The 23,552-nt window shown below is 38.5% G+C and overlaps 1 protein-coding gene across 50 annotated transcripts in view; it reads right to left on the bottom strand.

Moving 5' to 3' along the window:
• LOC137259308 (transcription factor 12-like) overlaps nucleotides 1-22,589 on the bottom strand; it is a 148,295-nt gene extending 125,706 nt beyond the window's left edge. For 29 of the 50 annotated variants that reach the window (XM_067796959.1, XM_067796941.1, XM_067796960.1 and 26 more), the window contains exons 1-2: nucleotides 22,126-22,329; nucleotides 11,909-11,987 (exon numbers count right to left, since the gene is read on the bottom strand). In XM_067796959.1, the coding sequence (XP_067653060.1) occupies nucleotides 11,909-11,987; nucleotides 22,126-22,184 (138 nt within the window). In that variant the 5' untranslated portion in view covers nucleotides 22,185-22,329. Of the gene's footprint in view, nucleotides 1-1,104; nucleotides 1,643-11,908; nucleotides 11,988-22,125; nucleotides 22,338-22,490 lie in introns of those variants that run through there. The other 21 variants (XM_067796986.1, XM_067796989.1, XM_067796987.1 and 18 more) reach the window with 12 other exon arrangements.
• Between the last annotated feature and the right edge of the window lie 963 nt (nucleotides 22,590-23,552).

Raw genomic sequence — 23,552 nt, 5'->3', positions numbered from 1 at the left:
AATTATTCATAAGACCTAGGGTTCATGAACTGTTAGCCTGACAAACATGTCTTTTTGCATGTATTTTCTATGGTATGATGCCGCATTCAGTGACTGTATATCAAGTCACAACAAAACATGTGGAAGAACTACCTCAGAAAAAAACCAAAACAAAACAAAATCAGACAAAAGACAAAGTCAGAGAGTCACTTTCTTATCTCCAACAAGACAAATCACTTTCTCCCAATCACATTTTTTTCTTCATTTTTCCCAGACTTGAAAATTTAAAACCAGTTCCAACTTAATACAAAGCATGTGAAATTCTGGCAAAGTCCTGCAACTTTTCCATGACTCCAAAAACCAAGAAGATATAAACCATTGAACAAATACTGCCTTCAAGTTGGGGTAAAACTTAAAACATGGTAACATCATTAATTCTCATGGAACTATCAGAAACACAGCATGAGGACCTGTGTGAATAGAAATAATATTTCTGTACTGCCTCGTCCGCCCATGAGAGACCGCCATGTCTGCACCAGCAAGTGTTACTTGTGGTGACAGATTACTCTAGAATTGTGTCACACCTGTGCTCATACAAGATTACTGCAGTGATACGTTATCTGTCGTATCTCTCACAAACAGCACATTACAAAGTTGGCAATCCTTCAATCCCCCTTTTTATGGATTATTCCATCAATTTGTCTCCATTATGTCCCATATGTCCACACCTTAACTAGTTGCACTTCTAGTACCTCCACCGCTAAAACATACTGTTCCAATGTCAGATACCATACAGAATCTCAACCCAGAAACCTTACATCAAATATTGTTTCTCACAGAATCAAAATTAGGCACCAAAAGCAGGACGAATTTAAATATTAAACCTAATTCATATAAAACTATCAGATCCTCAAAATCCTTAACTATCACAAGCACAAGTCTACTATACTCTTCGGAGAACCATCAGTTTCAAGAAGTCAAAGAATTCAAGCTAAGCAATCTGAAAATCACAGCAATGGTAAGTCCATCTCCTGAACAGTGTATATCTAAGATGTCTTTCAGCACCACCGATTGAAAATATGTCTAACAAAGTTTCAAAATGATAACTAAACTATCAAACCTTACCCCGTATCTGGGATGATATCGCCCATAACGGTCCCACTGGTTGTACATGCAACTCATATCCCTTGGTCTGGTATAACATCCACAGGTGGTGGTAATACGTCCATTCGATACAAGCTACCTGCGACAACTAGGTAGATATGTCAAGCGTATCACCTAGCCAGGAGCTGTGGCTTATACCACAGTGCGATAAGTCACGCAAGCATTTCTCTGCAGCTGGATGGAGTGGCTGTGAGCTTCTGTATTTACTCAGGTTCCGGGGCGGCCTGAATGGCAGGAGAAGACCTGAGTGTACACTGATCTTCCTCTAACAAAGAGGACAGTAGGAGACTGTGACAACCTCCCTCAATATAGTGCTATACTATAAACCAACACCTTGGAATGAAAATCACACATCTTGCTTCAGATTTCTTCAGAAGGCTGATTTAAGCAGTCAGAATTAAGGTTCTGTTTTAAAGTTTGAATCCAGTTAGGTTTCCATGAAAGGATTGTGGAGGGGAGATTATCTTCTGCCTTGCCTAACTGTGTGATTTGCAGAACTGTTCATGACCTTTTGCCTCGCATGTCTCCAATAGCGGTGTGCGTTACGCAGCGTTTCACGCTCTGTGTTTGCCTACCAATGGCTCAGGTGTGAAAGTTTAGCCATGGAATTAAGTTGTGTAAACACCGATGATGCAAGTCCGCTGCCTCTCCTACTTCAACAACAACGCCGACAAATTTCACATATTTTTCTCTTCAAGACTACTGTCATCATGAGAGTTTGAATCAACAACAAGATAAATTCCCTATTCTATTATTAAACAGTTAATCATACCACTGTTCTCCAACAAAAAATAAATAAATCATGTTTCAAATAATTGTTTTTTTTCTTCAACCAAATCAGCATCAACAATCTTACATTTATTCTTACAAGATGAAAAGACATGATCCATTCATCACACATGTTCTTCACTTAATATTTTCAAACAAATAATTATGCAATCAAACAATTTTCAATCTTGATTTAACAAATTTTATACTTTCAGAGCAGTTATATGAGAATCAAAACACTGTTTTCAGACAGGAATGATATTTAACCTTGAGGTATGTTGTAATACATTGTATAACACTCTTGGAAAACTAAGGACCATGAGACCAATCACGTTGGTCTCCCAGTCACTAAATTTACTGTGAACAGATCAGAATAGAAGAATGGTTGCCAAGTCTACATTATGTCATCTCCAGAAATGAAGCATTCTTGTGGCTTAACTTCATTTACATTTTTGTAGAGTTAATATAACAATTTCTGGGTCTTAATGTTAGATAAGAGATTCAGCATATCAACGCAGCTGTTATTGTTTGAGTGGGATGTTATGACATTTAAAGCTTCAAGACAGAATGGTTTTAATGACAGTATGCAAGCCCAGTGCATTCTATTACATTTGTTCAGAAAAACTAACACAAAACCAAACAATAGTATTGATGAGTGAGAGTTGTATTTTTCACCACTTTTAGCAATGTTCCAGCAATATCACAGCAAGGGACACTAGAAATGGGCATCTTTGCCATGAAATAAACGTCTAGCGCCAACTGTTTCAATTTATGAATTTATAACATCAGGAACCCAGGAAACATCCCAGTAGTCAATATTTGACACAAGAACAAATAAATTCATTTCAGGTTAGACCAACTTGTTGACACTCGTTAATCTGACTCGGTTGACGCATGTCATTATATACAAAGAGTGTTGATCGATGCTCATGATGATGAAAACTGATTGTTTGGCCCAGATTGTATTATTTACGGATTTTGTGCAGCTGTACTATTGCTCACTGCAGCACTGTACGAGCAGGAAAACAACACAAACATCAAACATGTGTTCATGATGGATCACGGTCAGTGTATGCTATTTGTGTTTGAAAGTATGCATTAAAGTCATCACTAAGTCTGGAGAATGAACCTAGTCAATTTCTGGTGCACTCCCTCACTCACTCATCCATTCATTCACCTACCCATCTGACGACTCAAACCATCCACTCACTCACCAAGCCTACCACCCACACCTACTGACAAGTTGCCAACTACTCACCCACCCCAACTGACCACTTGTCCAACCACTCATCCACCCAACTGACAACTTGCCCAACCAACCACTTGCCCAACCACTCACTCACTCATCCTTCCAGCCACTTTCTCACCTACCCGACCACTCACTCATTCACCTGCTCACTCACTGACTCACCAACTAACAGAAGCAAAATTCTGGTACATGCATTCATGACAGACATCATATCTTTTCACACCACACCTTCAATTTTCAACAAAAAAATCTTTGAAAAACATTCCACATGTGTCCATCAAGTGAAAATCAGATGACTCACTGAACATGTGTTCTGTTGGCCGAGCTAAAAATTCAGCTAGAATTACTATTTGAAAGATGACTACATTCCGTCTGCTGTGGAAGCCAATGAAACCAGGAGCATCATCAGACGCCATCCTCGTCAGCAATGCAATATGGCCCCACTTCTATTCCCAGGGTGGAGAAGATAGGTTTTTGTTTTGCTCGTAAAATGTTGTCTTCTTTGTGATTAGTCTAGGTTTGGTCATGTCGCTAATCTCGTTAGCGCAAGTCATCAATCGATCTATGCAACACTGACACTCATAAAACCTCTACCTTTGCCGAGTGTTACACTAAGCATACTAGTGAAAAGGGTAACACATTATCGACAGTCCCTCCACTGAAGGTCTAAAAAGTGAGTGAGGTTAGTTTTACGTCACTTTCAGCAATATTCCAGGAGTATCATGTTGTTCCCAGGTCTTAGGTGAGTGAGTGAGTGAGTGAGTTTTACGCCGCACTCAGCAATATTACAGCTATATGGCGGCGGTCTGTAAATAATCGTGTCTGGACCAGACAATCCAGTGATCAACAACATGAGCATCGATCTGCGCAATTGGGAACCGATGACATGTGTCAACCAAGTCAGCGAGCCTGACCACCCGATCCCGTTAGTCGCCTCTTACGACAAGCTGAGTCGCCTTTTATGGCAAGCATGGGTTGCTGAAGGCCTATTCTACCCCGGGACCTTCACGGGTCCCAGGTCTTAGGAATAAGGCAAATGCTTTAAACACTATGATAGGTTAAACTGACACGGCATTGTACCCAAGAGGGGAACTGTACCCAGGCATCAGGTGTGACGAGCCTCACCCACAAGGCTACCAAAGTGCCGAGGGCCAAAAGAAGCCTAGGACCCATTCCTAATAAGCTTCTTAACAACAACTTTGTGGTGAAATATCTGAAAATTTCAGAGTTGATTGCGGAAAGAATTTTGATACTAACCTAACTACCAAATACTGACCCAACTACCTGGTTGATGCCTGTTCTTCCACAGACACATTCCAACCATACAAAGGCAGTCTGTAAATATCTGGGTTTTACGCCGCTTTCAGCAACATTTCAACAATATCACAACCTGGACATCAGATATGGGCTTAACACATTGTACCCATGTGGGGAATTGAACTCAGGTTTTAGGCATGACAGGCAAACACTTACGACTAGACCACACCTTGAATCTACATGTCCGTCTGCTTAAATTAACAAGCCTAATCATGTGTGACATGAGTTGGATCACCAGCAAAATGATGCAACAGCCCATGTAAGTCATACCAACATCTGGTGCACAACAGTCAACAGAGATATGTTCAGAGGTAATCTGGTAGATTCAGGCGGACATTTACTTGTCATGTTCATTATGAACAATGTTGTCCGGGGCAAACTGACAAGTTGCCATCAGCAACATATGACATACAAGGTCATCCAGGGGTTAAATACACCAGCAACTTTTCACAAGGATAATCGGATGTTATCCAATCTCAATATACACCAGGCATGTTATAAAAATCAGTATCAGTGAAGGATTTTGATATTTTTTTTTAATCAAAACTGGAGTAGTTGAGTTAGTGAGGGAGTGAATGCACATGAAGTTTGAGTCATATCAGATGCACTTTAGGTTTGTTCTCTTATCTTGCAAACAAACACCTTTCACAACTTTTCAGACAATAACTTAACCCTCTTTGGACCAGTGAAATCACTGACATGAGCATCAATGAAGCAATGTAGTTGTGGAATGAAATTGTTTCTTTTTATGACATTAATTGCTTAGGAACCGCAACGATGGCATCCAATCTAACCACAATGACATCCAACCCCAACAATGTTATTCACTCCCAACAATAGTATTCAACCCCAATGCCATTAAACCACAATGTTATTCAACCCCAACAATGAAGTCCAACCATAACAATGTCATACAACACCAAGAATGTTATTAAACATTATGAATTTTATCCAACACACACAATTACATCCAACCTCAGCAATGTTATCAAACCCATCCTGCCTAATGTAACATTCCCCACTGAAGACAACCATATTCATATAAGCCCAAGCAAGCACTGCAGCCAACTTCCATCATTCTATCTGAATAGCCAACAACTAACTTTTGCTTCAGATGTTAGCAGATGTAGCTCTGAAGGCGTTCATTTATCTGTGCCAGAAAGCAAGCCCCAGCAAGTCTAGACCACAGCTGCCACCTCGGCAGAAAGCAAGATGGCTGCATGGTTCGGCAGCTGCTCGTTGAAGGAGCCGGGGTTGGGCTCCAGATGCAGTCTCGCCACAACCAGGTCAAACATGTCCGCTGATTCCACACTCTGTCTGATAAACCAGCGAATTTTGTCACCATCTTCACCAATAACAGCTTCCATTAGCAATTCAGGAAGACAAGCTAGCCTTTATGCAGTGTTGGAAAATACCACATTGTTGCTAAGATGCCGATGCAGTTTTCGTTACTACAAAAAAAATACAAACATTAAAAATAAACAGAACCAAGACAAGTAACAAAAATCCAGATGCTTGCTTATTTCAAGCAAAAATCCAGATGCTTGCTTATTTCAAGCAACAAACACATTCCTTCCACAAAAAGTCACTACAACTATGATTAGAAATATGGATTTCTTCTGACACAACCTCAATACAACATACTGACCACATTGGTATGAACTTCCTGTTATGCAAAGCAAAAGGAAAATTGATTTGAAGTGATCTAATCAAAGTATTATCTTCCAAAAGGGTCGTGAAGATGCCTGAAAACAATGTTCAGCTGGATGTCTGTGCTAGAGCATTCTCACAGATAACAAGTCTTCCAGTAACTAGTCCTACAATTACCGCATAATGAAATCAAAGCTACCAGGTCAAGATATCAGCTCCCATTAGAGGCAATCTTGCTGGGCTATTACACAATCTGCATGAATAAATATAACCACATAAACGTGCACAAAGCCATGGTATATAGGATCATATCAGGGGCTCAGCAGGAACAGGCACAGTCTGCTAGCAACTTTGTTTCAACATGTTTAAGTAAGTGTGTTACTATACTTTCCCATGGCTTTAGATTAACTGATAATTTCTGTCACACTGTGTCGCATATGAAGTGAAATATAAATCATATTACCATAATTAGCCCTGGTAATGCATTTGTAATTTTAATTATTTGGCATGATTGGTTGTTGTTTATGCCGTATTCGGCAAAATTACAGCAATAGGTGGTCTGTGTATAATTGAGCCTGGATCAGACAATCCAGTAACCAACAGCATGAGCACCAATGTATGCATTTCAGCAAGTTTCACCACTCAATCACAATGAATACAAAAATATCATTTGGACAGAGGTTAAATGTAACATGTATTTGAGATCATACTCATTTAAGTACAAATTCTAGTACTTATTTGGAGTAAAGATTCCAGCTCATGGAGTAAAGCACCAAACTGCCAGCACATAAAGTCAGAAATCTAACCCACTCAATCATCATGGTTTTTGTGACCCATGGTGTCAGTCACTGGTTTGTCTGATCCAGACTGAATCATCTGCTGAGAGCCACTGTAACACATTCACTCACACACGACCAAGGGAAATTTGCTGCTGGATTTGAAGGTGTTGAAGGTTCTGTTGGCATGGAAACAAAAGCTGAAGGATTGAATATCATTGGTAAAGGATGGCTCATCAGCTCGAGGAAAGTCACCAAGATCCATCAAGTACTACAATGCATCACAAGGAATAAGTGAGTATGGTTTTACACCACCTTCAGCAATATTCCAGCAACATTGTGGAGGACACCAGAAATGGGCTTCACATAAGTGTAACTGAACCCGGACCTTTGATGCGACAACCGAATGCTTTAACCACTACGCTAACCCTCCACCCCACTGCCTCCCAACAACAGTGAACTTAACAGCACCTTGTCAATATCAGTCATGCAACAACAGAGCCTCCAAAATACAGCACAATAACAACTTGCCTCCTAGAACACAGCATCTAACAAAAACGGATCGGAACAACATTGCAAGATAGCACCAGGCAGTTAGGTATTTTCATGAACTTCAAACATGTTCAAATATTCTGATACCATTGAAGCAGAAGTAAGCATGTTGCTGAAGTCTTATGAATGAATTCACACAGCTACTGATTTAGATCAACCACTCTACCAGCCTGTCCTTAAAGAGGGGCTTGGCTGTGGAAATTAGCCATCCCAAGGATTCAACTCATCCACGCATCTTCTTGCTTGTGTGACTTTGTGCTTGATTCGCCTCCATGTCTGTAGCCTGCAGTATATAGAGTAATTGGCGCCACAATCCAGATCTTCGGTGCACCAGCCATTTGACCACCCAGCATATATCCTATCCTCACACTGTACCACAATGTTTTGCTGGGACGAGAACTAACAACAGTGCGGCAGCAAGAGAGAGTGAGTGAGTTAGTTTAGTTTTACACTGCACTCAGCAATATCTCAGCTACATGGCGGCGGTCTGTAAATAATCAAGTCTGGACCAGACAATGATCAATGACCAGTGATCAACAACATGAGCATCGATCTGCGCAATTGGGAACCGATGACGTGGCCACCAAGTCAGCGAGCCTGATCACCCAATCCCGTTAGTGGCGAGAGTGAGTGAGTGAGTTTTAAGCACTTTGTTATTCCGCTGACCTTATGTGCCAATAAAAATGTCCAAAAACATTTAGAGAAATAGCTGGAACATTGCTGAGTATTGCGTTTTATGATAAACAAACAAACCTTTCACTGTGATTTTGTCCACAATGGCATCATGCCCCTAGCCAACATACAGCTTCCTGACTTGTCAATGTGATTACGAAGTTAGGGTCTCACTTCATAGAGAGGTGGGATGTCATCGTATCCCAATTGCATAGATCATGCTCATGCTATCGAACATTGGACTGTTTCTGACTATGTGCATTACTGTTCTTCAGATCACTGTCATGTACCACGTTTTACTTATGCAAGATGGCAACTTGTGAAGATCCAGCTTAGAATGTCGCAAGAGGCGACGAACAGGATTGGTTCATGCATATCAATCTATCAACATACAGACCGCCCCATACAGCTGGAATATTGCTGAGTGCAGCATAAATCTTAACTCACTCACTCGATCCATAGCATTATAAAGTGTACAGATGCTTAATCTATTGCAAAACCTAATCAATTTCTGAATTTCTTGTACACTTTTACCTAATACAACTATGCAGGAATTAAACCCCAGTCTAGGTGCAATTAGAAAGCGCTCCATCTGCCAGGCTATCCACCCACGGCGTTATTTGTCTACTGGATCTACAACAAAATTTGAATTGCTCTCCACAGACCTGCCTGCAAACATTTGTAAACAATTTCATTGAGGGATTTAAGCAATTTTTCATTTTCCGACCACCTACTGTCGATTTCCACTTCAATTACCGTGAGAAGAAACTTTTGTGTATTGGTGGTGTGCTTACATGCTAATTTATCAGCTTAGACCCATGAGGGGGGTAAAAAGCATGTCACTGTGTACTGGCTCTATAACCTACTCGAAACGGTTTCCTTTCACTTCTGTTATGCATTCAGTATGAGTAGATACTCAAACCAATAATAAATGCAACATTTGGTTTCAAATATTTTTAATAGCAGACATGAATTTCTTGCGCTAGATTAACAAATAGCCGCTCAAATCTGCCTGTCTGCCTGTCGATATATTTGTCTAATTTCCTACATTCAATGAACTAAATTTCAAAAGTTATCGAGGTTTAGAAGTTTTATGAGTTCAGATTGTTTCCAATGGTAGCAGGGGGTCAAATTTTTTTTAAAAGCCACTTGCCACAGGGCAAGTGACTTGAAGAAAGTAACTTGTCCTGACTAATTTTCAACTTGCCCTGATTTCATTACATAATCAAGAGTGATAAATAACAAAGTGAGATAAGTCTACTTTATCATTATTGCGAAATGTATTATTAGTTTATTTTAAGTTTGAAACCATAAGTGGAAACTATCAAGTAAGATATCAATACCTGACTGGTTGATTTTCAACCAGTGCGCAGGTACAGAAATACTGATTAATCACTATGTTACAAGTTTTACATCATGGCTTCCAATCCATGATCATACATCACAAATCTAATCTCTACAACAAATGAAAACACATAAAATCAAAGCCCAAAATTTAAACAAATCAAAATAGCCTATATATTTGTCTTGTCACGAAATATTGCAGCCAAAATTACACTTAAACCTTGCTATTCTAGAATGACCAAAAGCAGCCTTGTATCAGCCTCCAAATCCATGCTTCATTGCCTGTGGAATACAACCTGTATCACCCACCCATTTAATATTGAGGCACAACATACCCAGCCAAGTCATGCATGGTTACGTCCCTTGATAACAGGCCCTGCTTTATAAGCATGTATTGTGAACCAGTATCTTCAATCACAGGTTTAACACATGAGAAACAGTGATCAAATCTTTCAAATGCTACCCACTTGCATAAACATACTCTCTCAAGAAGTAGACTGCACTTCTGAAGGTCAGGACATTGCTTAAAAGAATTTGAAATGTAAACAACTTGTTTAATGAAACAGTGCACATCTCCAGATGCGCTTTATAGTAAATTAAGCAGGCATTTATCAAAGGGTGAACACAGGCAATATGTGTGCGACAGATGTCAACAAAATACCTATTTCATGTCATATTGACAACCACAGATTATTCTACGTGCAGTGAATCATAACAACATGTGTTCTAACATTATCATATTTATCACATAACTTCTAATTTATCCATCAGGGTCACGCTTGTATCATTATAAATGCATGTAATGATGTGTTCTCATATCACCATTTACATCACAGGATTTCAAATTTATCCAACCAAGGTCAAGCTGTCATTGTTGAAAATGCATGTAATACAATGACACACACAAACCCTTTTAAACTGTTCAAGCCCAAGGCCTATATTTTGAAAACTTCATGTACACTGCAATTTAAACATGACTAAAACATGTGGATAAAAACTAGTTCACTTAACATTACTTATTGCATTATATTTACTTACTCAGCATTTTCTGGATGTCCCATTGGTGTCCACAACCAAAATTTCTGTTAGCGCCAAAACATATTTTGATGTGGAAATGCCACAAAACACATCCTAGGCTTATCCTTGGAATGGGTTAAGTATTGTGACATACTGGGAACTTAAATATTTGACACTAATTGTGCAAAACGATCATATTATCTACGTTAAAAGTGCCTACAAAAACATGTTACGGATTTGAAAACAGCAGCAGGGTTGCATAGTCAGGGATTCTTCTATTTTGATGTGTTTTATGTATATTTACGGTATTAGAGCATGGTGTTTTGTTGCTGAATACTGAAGGAAAACATCTGTTGTGAATAAATGTTTGTGCAGATTTTAATTTAAACCGTAAAAATAATCGTAAAAACCAGTTCTCAGAAAAAAATACACTCCAAATTGCTCCGAAGGCATACTGCAGAATATCAGAAGTATCGTGCAGTCCTAGTGTTTCACTATCTTGTTTTGAAGATACATTGTCAACAAGATTTATAGCCTGTTTTCTATCAATAATGAATTCACACCCCAACAATTCATCCCGGACATTAAGGGTTTGTTCAGTCTTGCGTGGCCTGGGTCGCCAGGATGCGTGGAACAGCTGTGTCATGTACATGGGACACTAGGCATGGAAAGTCTGTACCCTCAGGCCATGTGGCTCTGTTTATGCGGTGAATCCAGGGCGGAAAAGGAGTGAGTGAGTATGTCTTTACGCCACTTTTAGCAATATTCCAGCAATATTCCAGCAATACCATGCTTGGATGCCAGCAATGGGCTTCACACAATGTACCAATGTGGGGAATCAAACCCAGGACTTTGGTGTGATGAGTGAACACACTGACCACTAGGCTACCCCACTAACCTTAGGAAAGAAAGGGATGTAGCTCACTATGCAAGTCTGTGAGCAAACAGATGATCTGACTTTGCTCATCTCACTTTGTTACGTGGGGATATGTTTGTTTATTTATTGATGAGCAACAGAATGAGCATCAATCCACGCAAGTGAGATATGACGACAATTGACATGTGTCAACCAAGTCAGCGAGCCTGACCACCCAATCCTGTTTATTGCTCCTGAAGGCAAGCATGGGTTACTGAAGGCCAATTCTACTCCGGATCTTTATGGGTACTTTGTTTATGATTGTGTGGACCAGGATTGATCTTGTACAAGCTGTTGCCTTATGCAGGGATCTTGTAAAGTGTGGTGTTAACCTTTTAGATGTGTAGAAATGTTTTGAAATTATGCATAAAGGTTGAAAGTTTTTAGTTCATTGTTCATTCAGCAAACTTGCCCAACGCTGCTGATTCTGATGATTCAGCAAATCTGCCAACAGACTTGAGTAGTCACTCTGCGATTTCCAGCAAAACGAAAATGTATACTCACAGCACTAAAGTCTAGTAAGTCATTTAATTCCTTGTCAGAAGGGACGGCCATTCTATCTCCAAAACGCAGCTGGGCTTTGCTGAAAAGAAAAACAACAACATTGTAGGAAATACACAGAGTCACAGCTGTACAGAACCACAAATCACCTTCATTCTGTACAATGAATGAGAGTGAGTGAGGTTTTACACCAATATCAGCAATATTAAAGAAATATTGTAGCAGGGGACACAGATGACATGGTTAAGTTGGAAATGGTTCAGTTTAATTCTTACCTGTGTGCCCTTTTGGCACCCTTGATTTGTCTGCAAAAGTGTTTTAATGATTATTATCTTTCATGATTTAAAATGACATTATGAAGATTGAATAACATACAGTTCAGGCAGACAGCCAATCATTAATGTCAGCAAATAAACAAAAATACATAACCTAGCATTGTTTTGATACTCATGATTTAGTAGTGAATATTATAATACAATTACTATGTTTACATTCACTTAAAGTCATGTAACGTTTTGATGTTAAGTTTAATGGACAATGAATTTATGGCACACCTGAAATTGAAATTGCACACTTAAATCATCATGACTGTGCCCATGAGGCACACTTGAAAAATACTTAATTTCAATACCTACAAATAATCTATAAGAATTTTTCCCTATTACTTCAGGCAGCTTATGAAAAATATTAAAGGAACAATCAACTGTGCCATTTAATACAGTTACCTGTGATAGTTTCACTGATAATGTCATGGCAGGACAGATTAACAAGGTTTGTAAAACTTCTTTTCAGGGTATATTTTCTTTTCAGCTTTCACAGAGCCCTTATGGTATTTCCTGTACGAGGAATAAATTACACCCCTTTTCAGTCCTGTTTTCTTGACAACTAGTATCCGATGCCAAAGTAATTCTAGGTTATCATCTGAGTTGATTAGAGGGTTAGTCTTTTTGTTTTACACAGTGGTAACTGCAATGTTGGAGAGAAAATGAGTTTTTCCAGACACCAATTAATCGTTAATGAAAAGGTAGGACAACTCCTACCATCAATTTCACAACAAGCTGTTATAAGAAAAATACTGTACTGTAAAAAAAAAAATCACCAGCTGTCTGCTAATTTCAAGACTCACAGCTACTTTCGGAGATGAACATATATTTCAGAAAAAAATATACAAAAAAATACACCATAATAATATGAAGAAAAGGAACCCTCAGACTTGCCACATGTTGTAGACTTGCATGATTCTCATCACCCGATAAATTCAGTCGTATTATGAACTGCAAAGATCGATGGAAGCTCTTACAACCCGCACAGACCCATGAAGATCCGATCTTGAATTGATCTTCAGTAACCCATGCTTGTTATAAGAAGCGAATAACGGGAACAGGGGTCAGGTTTGTTGAACTGGTTAAGACGTCATCATATCCCAATAGCATAAATCAATGCCATGCTGTTGATCACTTGAATGTCTGGTCCAGACTCGACTATTCACAGATCGCCTTATAGGTGGAATGTTGCTATGCGTGACCAATAATATACATGTGGAATATTGCTATGCGTGACCAATAATATACATGTGGAATGTTGCTATGCGTGACCAATAATATACATGTGGAATGTTGCTATGCGTGACCAATAATATACATGTGGAATGTTGCTATGCGTGACCAATAATATACATGTGGAATATTGCTATGCGTGACCAATAATATACATGTGGAATATTGCTATGCGTGACCAATAATATACATGTGGAATATTGCTATGCGTGACCAATAATATACATGTGGAATATTGCTATGCGTGACCAATAATATACATGTGGAATGTTGCTATGCGTGACCAATAATATACATGTGGAATATTGCTATGCGTGACCAATAATATACATGTGGAATATTCTGGGGTTCAAAACTTTTTTAAAAGCTGCTTGCCACAGTGCAAGTGACTTTCAGGAAGAAACTTGTCCTGACTAATTTTCCACAAGCCCTGATTTTTACATAATCATGACAATGTAATTGTGAAAGAATAAATCAACATGGTATTTGATCTTAGTGTTTAGTGGACTATTTATTGAGAGGTGATGAAGAGCAAAAGAAAGATAATTCTAGTTTATCATCATCTTGAAATTATACAGCTACATTTTGAGCAGATATTAAATGAACTCCAAGTTTATTTGCTGGCTGAAACTGTAAGCAGAAATTACCTACTAGCCCTTGAATGAAAACTGACTTATCCTAGGTGTCAGGCAATGTGATTTTTTAACCCCTGAATATTGCTGATTCACAACTAGCATAGGTTGTAAAATCCTTCTTCAACTCATCGAGACACACATCAGTGACATAGCCTAAAATACTGAAATAATCTTTTAATTCCACAGAGAAAAAGACAGCGTAAACTGTCAACTCTCCAAAAAAAGTTCTTGCAAAACAAGCTACTTTCCTAATTACTACAATTACTATTATTAACCCATAACACATCATTAAATAATTATAACAAATTCCTGGAGTCCTTAAAGACTTGGTTTTCCCCTGAGTACACAGGTGGGTTTGTTCATTCGGATGAACCCGACTTCAGTTAATCAGTGATAAATTGTGTTTTCTCATTTCATTTCTCACACACATTAATGACGTGTTGCTTTACATCTTCTCAATTGAAACAGTGATCTACATTGAGTCAGGTATTTACGATCAGTCAAGCAAAAACGCCATATCATTAAAGGCGACATGGACACTTGCCTTTATGACAGACACACAGCAATCAGCTCATTAATAATTACACAATTAATATTATTAAGTGACAATTTAATGGATTTGATTACTTGCAAGAACCGCTGGGGTTACAATGTACACATTCTCCTGTGAACGGAGACATCTGCATCGGAAAACTACAATTGTTTGAAAACATCTTCAACTCTACTTACTCATTAAGGTAATGTGTGACTGAGAGGAACTTGTATTACATATTCAAGGGTGGATATATAGAGAATACAACAAAAGGTCTCATCACATACAAATTATATGAAACGAGTGTCCTTCATATGGCATCTGACCAAGCTAAAGCTCTACGAGTTTTGCATAATTCGTATGCAATGAGACAAGTGTGGTATTTTATTTATTACCCACATTCAACATGCATTAAACTGAAAAACTACTGTATTTTTGTTTTTATAGATTCAAACCAAAACCGGTTTTAGAAAGACGTTAGAATGTTCTACTGTTGTACACTTTTAGCAGGATGTCAAACTGTAATGACGTCACTACGTCTTCCCCCTTAGTAACCGACGTCACAACGCATGTCAGTTGTCATCACCACAAACAGCCTCCCAACGTCAACTACTCCGTTTCTTGGTTTCCAGTGTCTTCACTCAGATAACATCATTGGTGGAAACTTTGCGTTAATGTTTTTCGATCGATATAATGCCTCAGTTCGACTCACAATTAAACAGCAACACGGCAATCTTCGCCATGCTTACATTATCACAATGCATATACAGTGGAAGCTGTCTAAACCGACACTCATCGGGACTGAAGAAATAATCCATTTTAGATGATGTGACGGATTGGAGAGCTATGTAAAATCCGCAAATGAGACTGAGATTTTATGCTGGTGTTGACAGCTTACCTGAATGGACAGAGGCCAGTTTGGACAGGTTTCACTGTAAGTTGTAGAAAAAATGAATTCACGTGTTTGTTATGAATGGAAAAGTAGTTCCTTCACATGTGACGTAAATTGAGAGGTCATCAGTTATCCAATCTAATCAAATAATTAGAATCTCAGGTCAATGCGATACAACACTCATGTGACTTACGATGAAACCCATTGGGCAACATCTCTGGACACTGTTATTTCCTGTCAGGCAAGCAGATATGTATATTTTTAGACAGACTGTGTTTTGAAAGGGTGTACGGGACTCTAAGACTCTTGTAAATTCAATATTTCCTGAGATGTAGCTGAAAGAAATACGGAATTTACAAGGGTCTTACAGTCTTGTACACCTTTTCAAATCACTATGTTAAAAATTTAAGACCTTTTAAATAAACTTATCTTAAACATAAACATTTCACCTTTGGCAGAATGAGACACAAAATGTTTTGCCATGATATTTCCTGACTGGTCATACGGGGAGATAACTTGGGATGGCTTAGTTGATGATAAAAAATGATCAAAGTTGAGGTGATGTTAAACAACGAGTGAAATTGTGCAATATTTTATGTTATGGATATAATTATTGACACAAACAAATTATTGCAACAAATTAATTATTCTGTTTTCACTCATAATTGTATATGCCGAATACGAAATTTTGAAGTGATAAGCTGTTTGGCAACCACATTCCATCTAAGGTCAAGGTCACCCCTAGAACCATCGTAGTGTGTCATGTGACATATTTGACTGGGTGTGTGGTTTATACACCCTTGAAAATCCTCCTCCATGGTTTTGTATGCTTTTGGTATTAACCAATCAGATTTTGACAAGTTTATATGAAGGGTAAAAACACACTTTACTGATGTCCAGTTGACCTTCCAATCTTAATGATGAAAAAGAAAATTGAAGAAATTATCAGGGCAAGAGATTTTACATGTGCCTGGGTACTGGATTACGCTAGCAATTTTAAAGTTATTTCAACCCCTGACACTTTTGGATGGAAGATTTGTATATGTATGTTTGCAAGTACATATACGTGCTGAGACAGCTAGACAGCAAGAAAGAGCAGAGCTTCTCTCTTTCTTTCTCTCTCCCGCACGCACGCACACAAGCACACGCTGATGTGTCGGCGAGCCTGACCATCCAATCCTGTTATTCACCTTCTACAACAAACATGGGTTACTGAAGGTCAATATTCTAACCCGGACCTTCATGAGTCCTTACGAGTCAATCTTTGTCACATGACCAACCAAACAGGTCACAGTGCTGTATAGCTGATACACACACAATGCATTATCATACTTTACAATTCTTTACAAGCAATCAAATGAGTGAGGGAGAGAGTTTAGAAATGGGCTGTCAAGATTGTACTGAAGTGGGGAATAGAACTCAGGTCTCCAGCACGACGAGTCAGCGCATTAACCACTGAGCTAACACATAGATCCCTACGCTCACCGTGTCCCGACCCCCTCCCTTTCAGAAAGTGCCTGTCACTCCACGGATATCTTGCTGGTAAAAGAATTATTATTGACCATTATATAAGCCTGTATATAATACAGGATGTATATACTGCTTGTATGACTGTATCAGATATCCCATTGAGTATATCACTGTCAATCAGTTAGGAACTCACACAGATCCTGGTTCGAAATGTCTTCAGCAGCCAACCTTTTCACAGGAGGCAACTAGTGGATTCAGGTGGTCAGATCTTGGTGGACATATGGCATTATGTATATCCCAGAGACTGTACACATGATCTTTATCACTGGATTGTCTGGACCATGGTAAATTATTTACAGACTGCTGCCACACAAGAAAATTGTCGAGTATGGCTTAAACAAAAAATAAACAGTCCTACAAGGAATACTGCTAGATGCTCAAAACATCCAGCCAATATGCTAGATATAAAAAATATATAAAAATATGAAATGAAAAAAAAATTTAAAAATTCCACATGTTTTAAGTGTAACATGACATTTTTCTGACTCAACTCACAAAACCTAAATATGTCCCAACATATTTTTCCAAACTTAAAAACACAAAACCTTCCCAAGAACTGAACCAGCTCAAATTCCCATCAGACAGTATATTTCTCACCACTTGATATACCAACCCATCATTGATCAGACCAGCTTTCTTAATCCTGCAGGTGTGCATTGCGACCATCTACGTCTCACATAACCCCTATCCTCCTGAAGTGTCTGCACAGAAACTGTATCAACATGCAGTGTGTGACATACTTATCTCCCTTGGAGCACCTCCATGTGTGTTAATATTCATATCCAGCACATGTGCTACTGTTCGTATCTCCCACCTGCTGGCATCGTATCACCTGCCGTGTGTAAACACATGCTGCAACGACAGGTTATCCACCAGCAGTGCAGTCAACTAACAATTCAAATTGAAGTATCACTGCTCTAGCGAAGAGGGAACATGTTGCCACAGGTGAAAGGGCATGTTTTATTGCTTGTAAACAACACACTCAGCAATATTCTTGTCAGTTGTTTGTTGTGTAATCAGCATTACTGCTTTATGATAACCATATGTAAATACCAGAATCTTGTAAACAACACATTCAGCAGTATTCCTGTCAGTTGTTTGTGTAATCAGCATTACTGCTTTATGATAACCATATGTAAATACCAGAATCTTGTAAACAACACATTCAGCACTATTCCTGTCAGTTGTTTGTGTAATCAGCATTACTGCTTTATGATAACCATATGTAAATACCAGAATCTTGTAAACAACACATTCAGCACTATTCCTGTCAGTTGTTTGTGTAATCAGCATTACTGCTTTATGATAACCATATGTAAATACCAGAATCTTGTAAACAACACATTCAGCAGTATTCCTGTCAGTTGTTTGTGTAATCAGCATTACTGCTTTATGATAACCATATGTAAATACCAGAATCTTGTAAACAACACATTCAGCAGTATTCCTGTCAGTTGTTTGTGTAATCAGCATTACTGCTTTATGATAACCATATGTAAATACCAGAATCTTGTAAACAACACATTCAGCAGTATTCCTGTCAGTTGTTTGTGTAATCAGTATTACTGCTTTATGATAACTATATGTAAATACCAGAATCTTAACAGGAGAAAGGGGCAGTCAGGTGGGGAACACCAGTCAGTCAACATGGCAGGTAACACCAGAAAAGGGCTTCACACAGTGTACCCCTCTGAAGAATCAAACCTGGGTCTTCAACACAACAAGCAAACACTTTAACCACAAGGCTACTTATTAACAAAAGAGAAACACAAATCACCCAACTCTGATCAGATGCAGATTAGAACAATGGCCTTCAGTGACCAATGCTTGTAGGTGATGATTAACAGGATCGGGTGGTCAGGCTCATTGACTTAGATAACACGCCATCAGTACCCAATTGCGTAGATTGATGATCATGCTGTTTATCACTGGATTGTCTGGTCTTGACTCCATTATACACAGACTGCAGCCATATAGACAGAATATTGCCGAGTGTGATGTAAAACTAAACTCACTAACTGATCAGTCCTGACAGCTCCTCATAACCTGTCTTATTTGCATATGTTAAAGGCATTACCACAGCTCTACTGATTTGAATTGCTAACATACAGATAATGACATTTCCAAAACCCACTATTAAATATAACAATCTTCGTGTAAGTGTAATTCCTGAACACAAGATTTTCACCTTGCAAACGCAAACATAAAAAGGGGAGGCAACTCTAACCCGCTTCCGAGAAACAAGTGTTTTCACACATAGGCTATCATATCTGTGCAAAGTATGTGCATCATTTGGGGCTTGAAGAGTGCAAGATAAACATATCACTACTGAAATATTTAATCAGTCAAAAAACCCTAAAACATTTTACCTATCTGCCGTAAATGTACTGTTGAATTCCCAAGAACAGTCAGCACGAAATAAAATTAAGTTTAACATTTTAACAGTATTCCAGACATGTTAGTATATTGTAGTCACAACTTGAGACACAAGAACTGGACTTCACATGTAATCAAAGCTGGGAATCGAACAAGGTCCTTAGGCAAAACAAGTTAATGCTTTTTTTAGCAACTCAGAGACTACTCTACCCTTCTTAAACAAGCTGCAATCTTGCATGATGTCATTGTTGTCTGGTGATGTCCTTGCATTGTTTGATGATATCACTGCATTCATTGTTTGATGTCACTGCATTGTTCAGTGTCACTGCATTCATGGTCTGATGTCACTGTGTTGTTCAATGACGGATTACTGTACTGTCTGGTGTCACTACATTGTTCAGTGATGTCACTACACTGTTTAATGTCACTGAAAATTTGATGATGCCACTACATTGTTAAATGTTGCAGCATTGTTTGATGATGTCACTGTAAACACTGATATCATCGCATTGTCTCATAATAGTTACTGTTCAAGGTACAACATTATTCGATGTCCCTGCAACCTCTGAAGATGTCAATGCATTTTCTGACAGCATTCTGATGACATCATGTATCAGACAACTGAAAACTCTGCAGTTCAAGAAATATGCATGCTTGGATTCAATGTTTGAAGTGATGACATTTAAAAACCTCATCACTGAGTCTGGACAATAATTAAGTCTCTGGCATCACGCTGTCGGATATCTGTTCTGTGATCACACTTAATCTTATTTGCTTTTAAAAATTTATATTTCAAAAGATTTTCTTCAAACAAGAAACAACATGATATTAACATTTGTGTGTCCATGGTAACAAAAGTATCAAATTTAGTGATGTCCCCTTCTGTATTCAAAGAACAGACTGTCAGTTATTAGAACCTATCAACAAGCTTGGGGCTAGAGATTTTTTACTTCTTTTATACTATATTTTCAAACTGACTCCAAAAATACTTCCTACTTTCTGAGAATTTTTAAAAAAATATCCCCATTAAAAAGAAGAAACTGTAATATGAAGAAAGAATGTGCAGTAGTTTTTCAGTAAGTTTCTCTTTAGAATTCATATCACTGTAGATTAACAAAATGATTTTGTAAAAATAATAAAGTAAGACATTTGAAACATCAACCAAATTGTGGAATATCACCAAACTGGCCTCTGGCAATCAGAAAACCAAATACGTATCAAGTAAATGGTATAGATTTGTCATGTTTTACTTTTTATTCCATACAGTCAATTTTCTGGAAATGTTTGACATTTCCAACAGATACTATTTTCAGGATGACTTCTTACAACAGAACACACACATCTCATTAACCCTTAAGCAATATCACATTCATTAATATCCTCTCATCCTCATAATTTAAAAAAAAATTAACTGTTGTTTATTTTAATCTTATTGTTTTTAAATGTACTGATGTAGGCATCTCTTGATATTACTTGGCCATGGATGGCATTTTCTTCAAGCTTAAATGTTTGATTGGGAGTATTGATATGGAGAATTTCAATACAAACCAGATGGGACACACACACAAAGAAAATGCAAGCATGATATATTTTTCTTATATCATATAGCCAGGGTGTCAATATCATCTTGAATGGATATCCTTAATCATGTTTACTGGAGTAAGGGCAACATGCAGTAGAATCATCACATATATCATATGCAACCAAATCTAAAAGAGAATATGAGCTTTCAAAACATCTTCACAAATTAACAATCAAAAAGATTAATAACAAAACGTATGTGACAAGCTGTCTCTGAAGTTAAAAATAAAATCCTTTCATACTGAAAGAAGTGCTCGCAGATGTGTATGTATATACACCTGGGTTTTCCCCAAGTAGATGAAATATCTTTCTGTGGACTGAGCGTTTGTTTATTTACTTAACACCTACCTAGGTAGCAGGCTAGTGAGGGGACAGTCTTAAGCTTTAAAAGTTGTGGTGGAGAGTCCTCAATAAAACTGGTATTACTGCACCCCTAGGACGCGGAGAATTAAAGTTTCTGAACGTAACACAGACTGAAGTCGGGATGATACCGAATTGACGTGAAACCGAATGGAATACGCAACACTATCGATGACAGTTGCATATTTACGTATCCTGATAAACGAACGTGTATTTTGAAAATGAAGTATTTAAAGGCAAAAATCGGGATATACTACCGAATAGAATAAAGTGTGAAGGCAAGGAGATCAGAGAGGAATATATGACAATAGCAGCCGAGTCATAGATTTTCTAGCATGTGGGGATTAAATATTCATATCGCACAGCTGAAGATCAGATGCGGTGCCAGGTGTTCTGTTCTCGCGAAATCTCAGGAGGCATCGCGTGAAGCCCTCGTGCAGCAACAGTTGGACAATACAAGATGTGGAATAACGGATTTCGGAGAGGTACAAGACTTGGAGGATGCAGTCATTGGACCAAATCAACTTTGAGTGAAACAGTGGAAAAGAATTATAGAGCGATCGGACGCCGATATTCTAGCTGTAGCAAAACAACAGGTTACACTTGACACCTATGCAACGGGGCAATTCTATGACGGTCAATATCCTGTCGCATTGTCACCATTTCAGAAATTAATTTTGCAGATTTTGAAGAATTCTTATATACAATAGGCAAGGAGTTAGACAAAATGGCGACCCGAAAGCACGCCGCTGGCTTACCTTCTATTCCCCTGGTCCCATGGGCTTCCCTGGTTTGCCATATTGCCTGGCGTCTGCATTCTGCAGCCTTGACGAAGCTTCTCCCAAGTTATTGGTACTTTCCAAAAATCTTCAACACAATTTTGAGAATATACAGTATCACCTTAAAACATACACACTGTCATTCTACTACGAGTGCTCTTTGTTGAGCTGGCCTCATCACTTGCAAATACATATTCCTCCGCCAAGCGATATCAGCCATATTTTCCTTGTATATATACCACTGTGCACTATTTCCTGCTCCAGTTCTTCAAATTATATCATAAAGTACTTGTTGCTTTAATAATAGCGGATGTACATGAAGAGGTACAAAAATATGTTTTCACCTTAGGGTCTATTCTCAAACCGCGGACGTTGCGATCAAAAGTCAGTGTAAAGAGGCCAGTGTTTTCATCCTTTCTTCCTCGCAGCCATTGTAAGCCAAGGCCTGATTGGTGTGATTGACAGATAGACTCCGCGTCTGAACCAATCAAAACATGGCATAGTACAGTTCAACCAATCCTTGACTTTCATCCCGCGCGAGGTGGTGAGCTCACGTGCCGGGCTTATTGATCTCTTATAATAGACGGAGTGGATTTTAAATCGTCGCTTATCCGAGTATGCAGTTCAAGTTATGCACAATATAGACACTACACCAAGACTAGCCTCGCAGGTCGAGATTTAAAAGCCTTCGCTGCGTCTCGCTCGTGCCGGCCACGCGCTGGTGAGGTCATCTGACGTGAGATATTTGGCGCGTGGTGCACGTGGCACGAGATGTACCTAAGAGTGTTAATTACACCTGTCCGTTAATTACACCTGTGCTTAGTTAGAACCGTGTGCCGAGAATCAGATTTGTGATTGGTTGTCGATGTTAGAACTTCCTCAATGAAATGGCTGCCGTGAAAATGCACAATTATTCATCTGTGTATAATGTTGTTATTGGTTCAAATAATAAATCGATTGACTAATTAGCGACAGATTTGCTATTTTTTATCTGATTATATCGTTAGTCGTTACCGAAGCATATAATTTGCCATTTGTTGATGATTGCCGATAAGAAAATGCCAAAGAGAGTTAGGTTGAACTATACTCATGAACAAAAGAAACGCACTAACACTATTTGTGTAATAATGTTATTCCTACTGATGTGATCATAACATGAATTATTCTTGAATGTGACCACAGACATTTAGTATTCACACCACTTGGAAAGTTAACACAGTATGATTATGGCGAACGAAGTGCTACATATCTGATTTTATTCCCAATCAATATTCACATGTTCTAAGGTTTACGAGTATAATACTGCTAATACCCCTGAAGACACGGGTTAGATTCCCGCCTTTGGTACAGTGTGTGAAGCCTGTTTCTGGTGTCTCCCGCCTTGATATTGCTGGAATATTGCTAAA

The sequence above is a fragment of the Haliotis asinina genome, chromosome 13 (genome assembly GCF_037392515.1).
Source record: "Haliotis asinina isolate JCU_RB_2024 chromosome 13, JCU_Hal_asi_v2, whole genome shotgun sequence".
Taxonomy (NCBI): Eukaryota; Metazoa; Mollusca; class Gastropoda; order Lepetellida; family Haliotidae; genus Haliotis; species Haliotis asinina.
The sequence above is the reverse complement of the archived record's forward strand: the minus strand, read 5'-3'. Positions and strand labels throughout refer to the sequence as shown.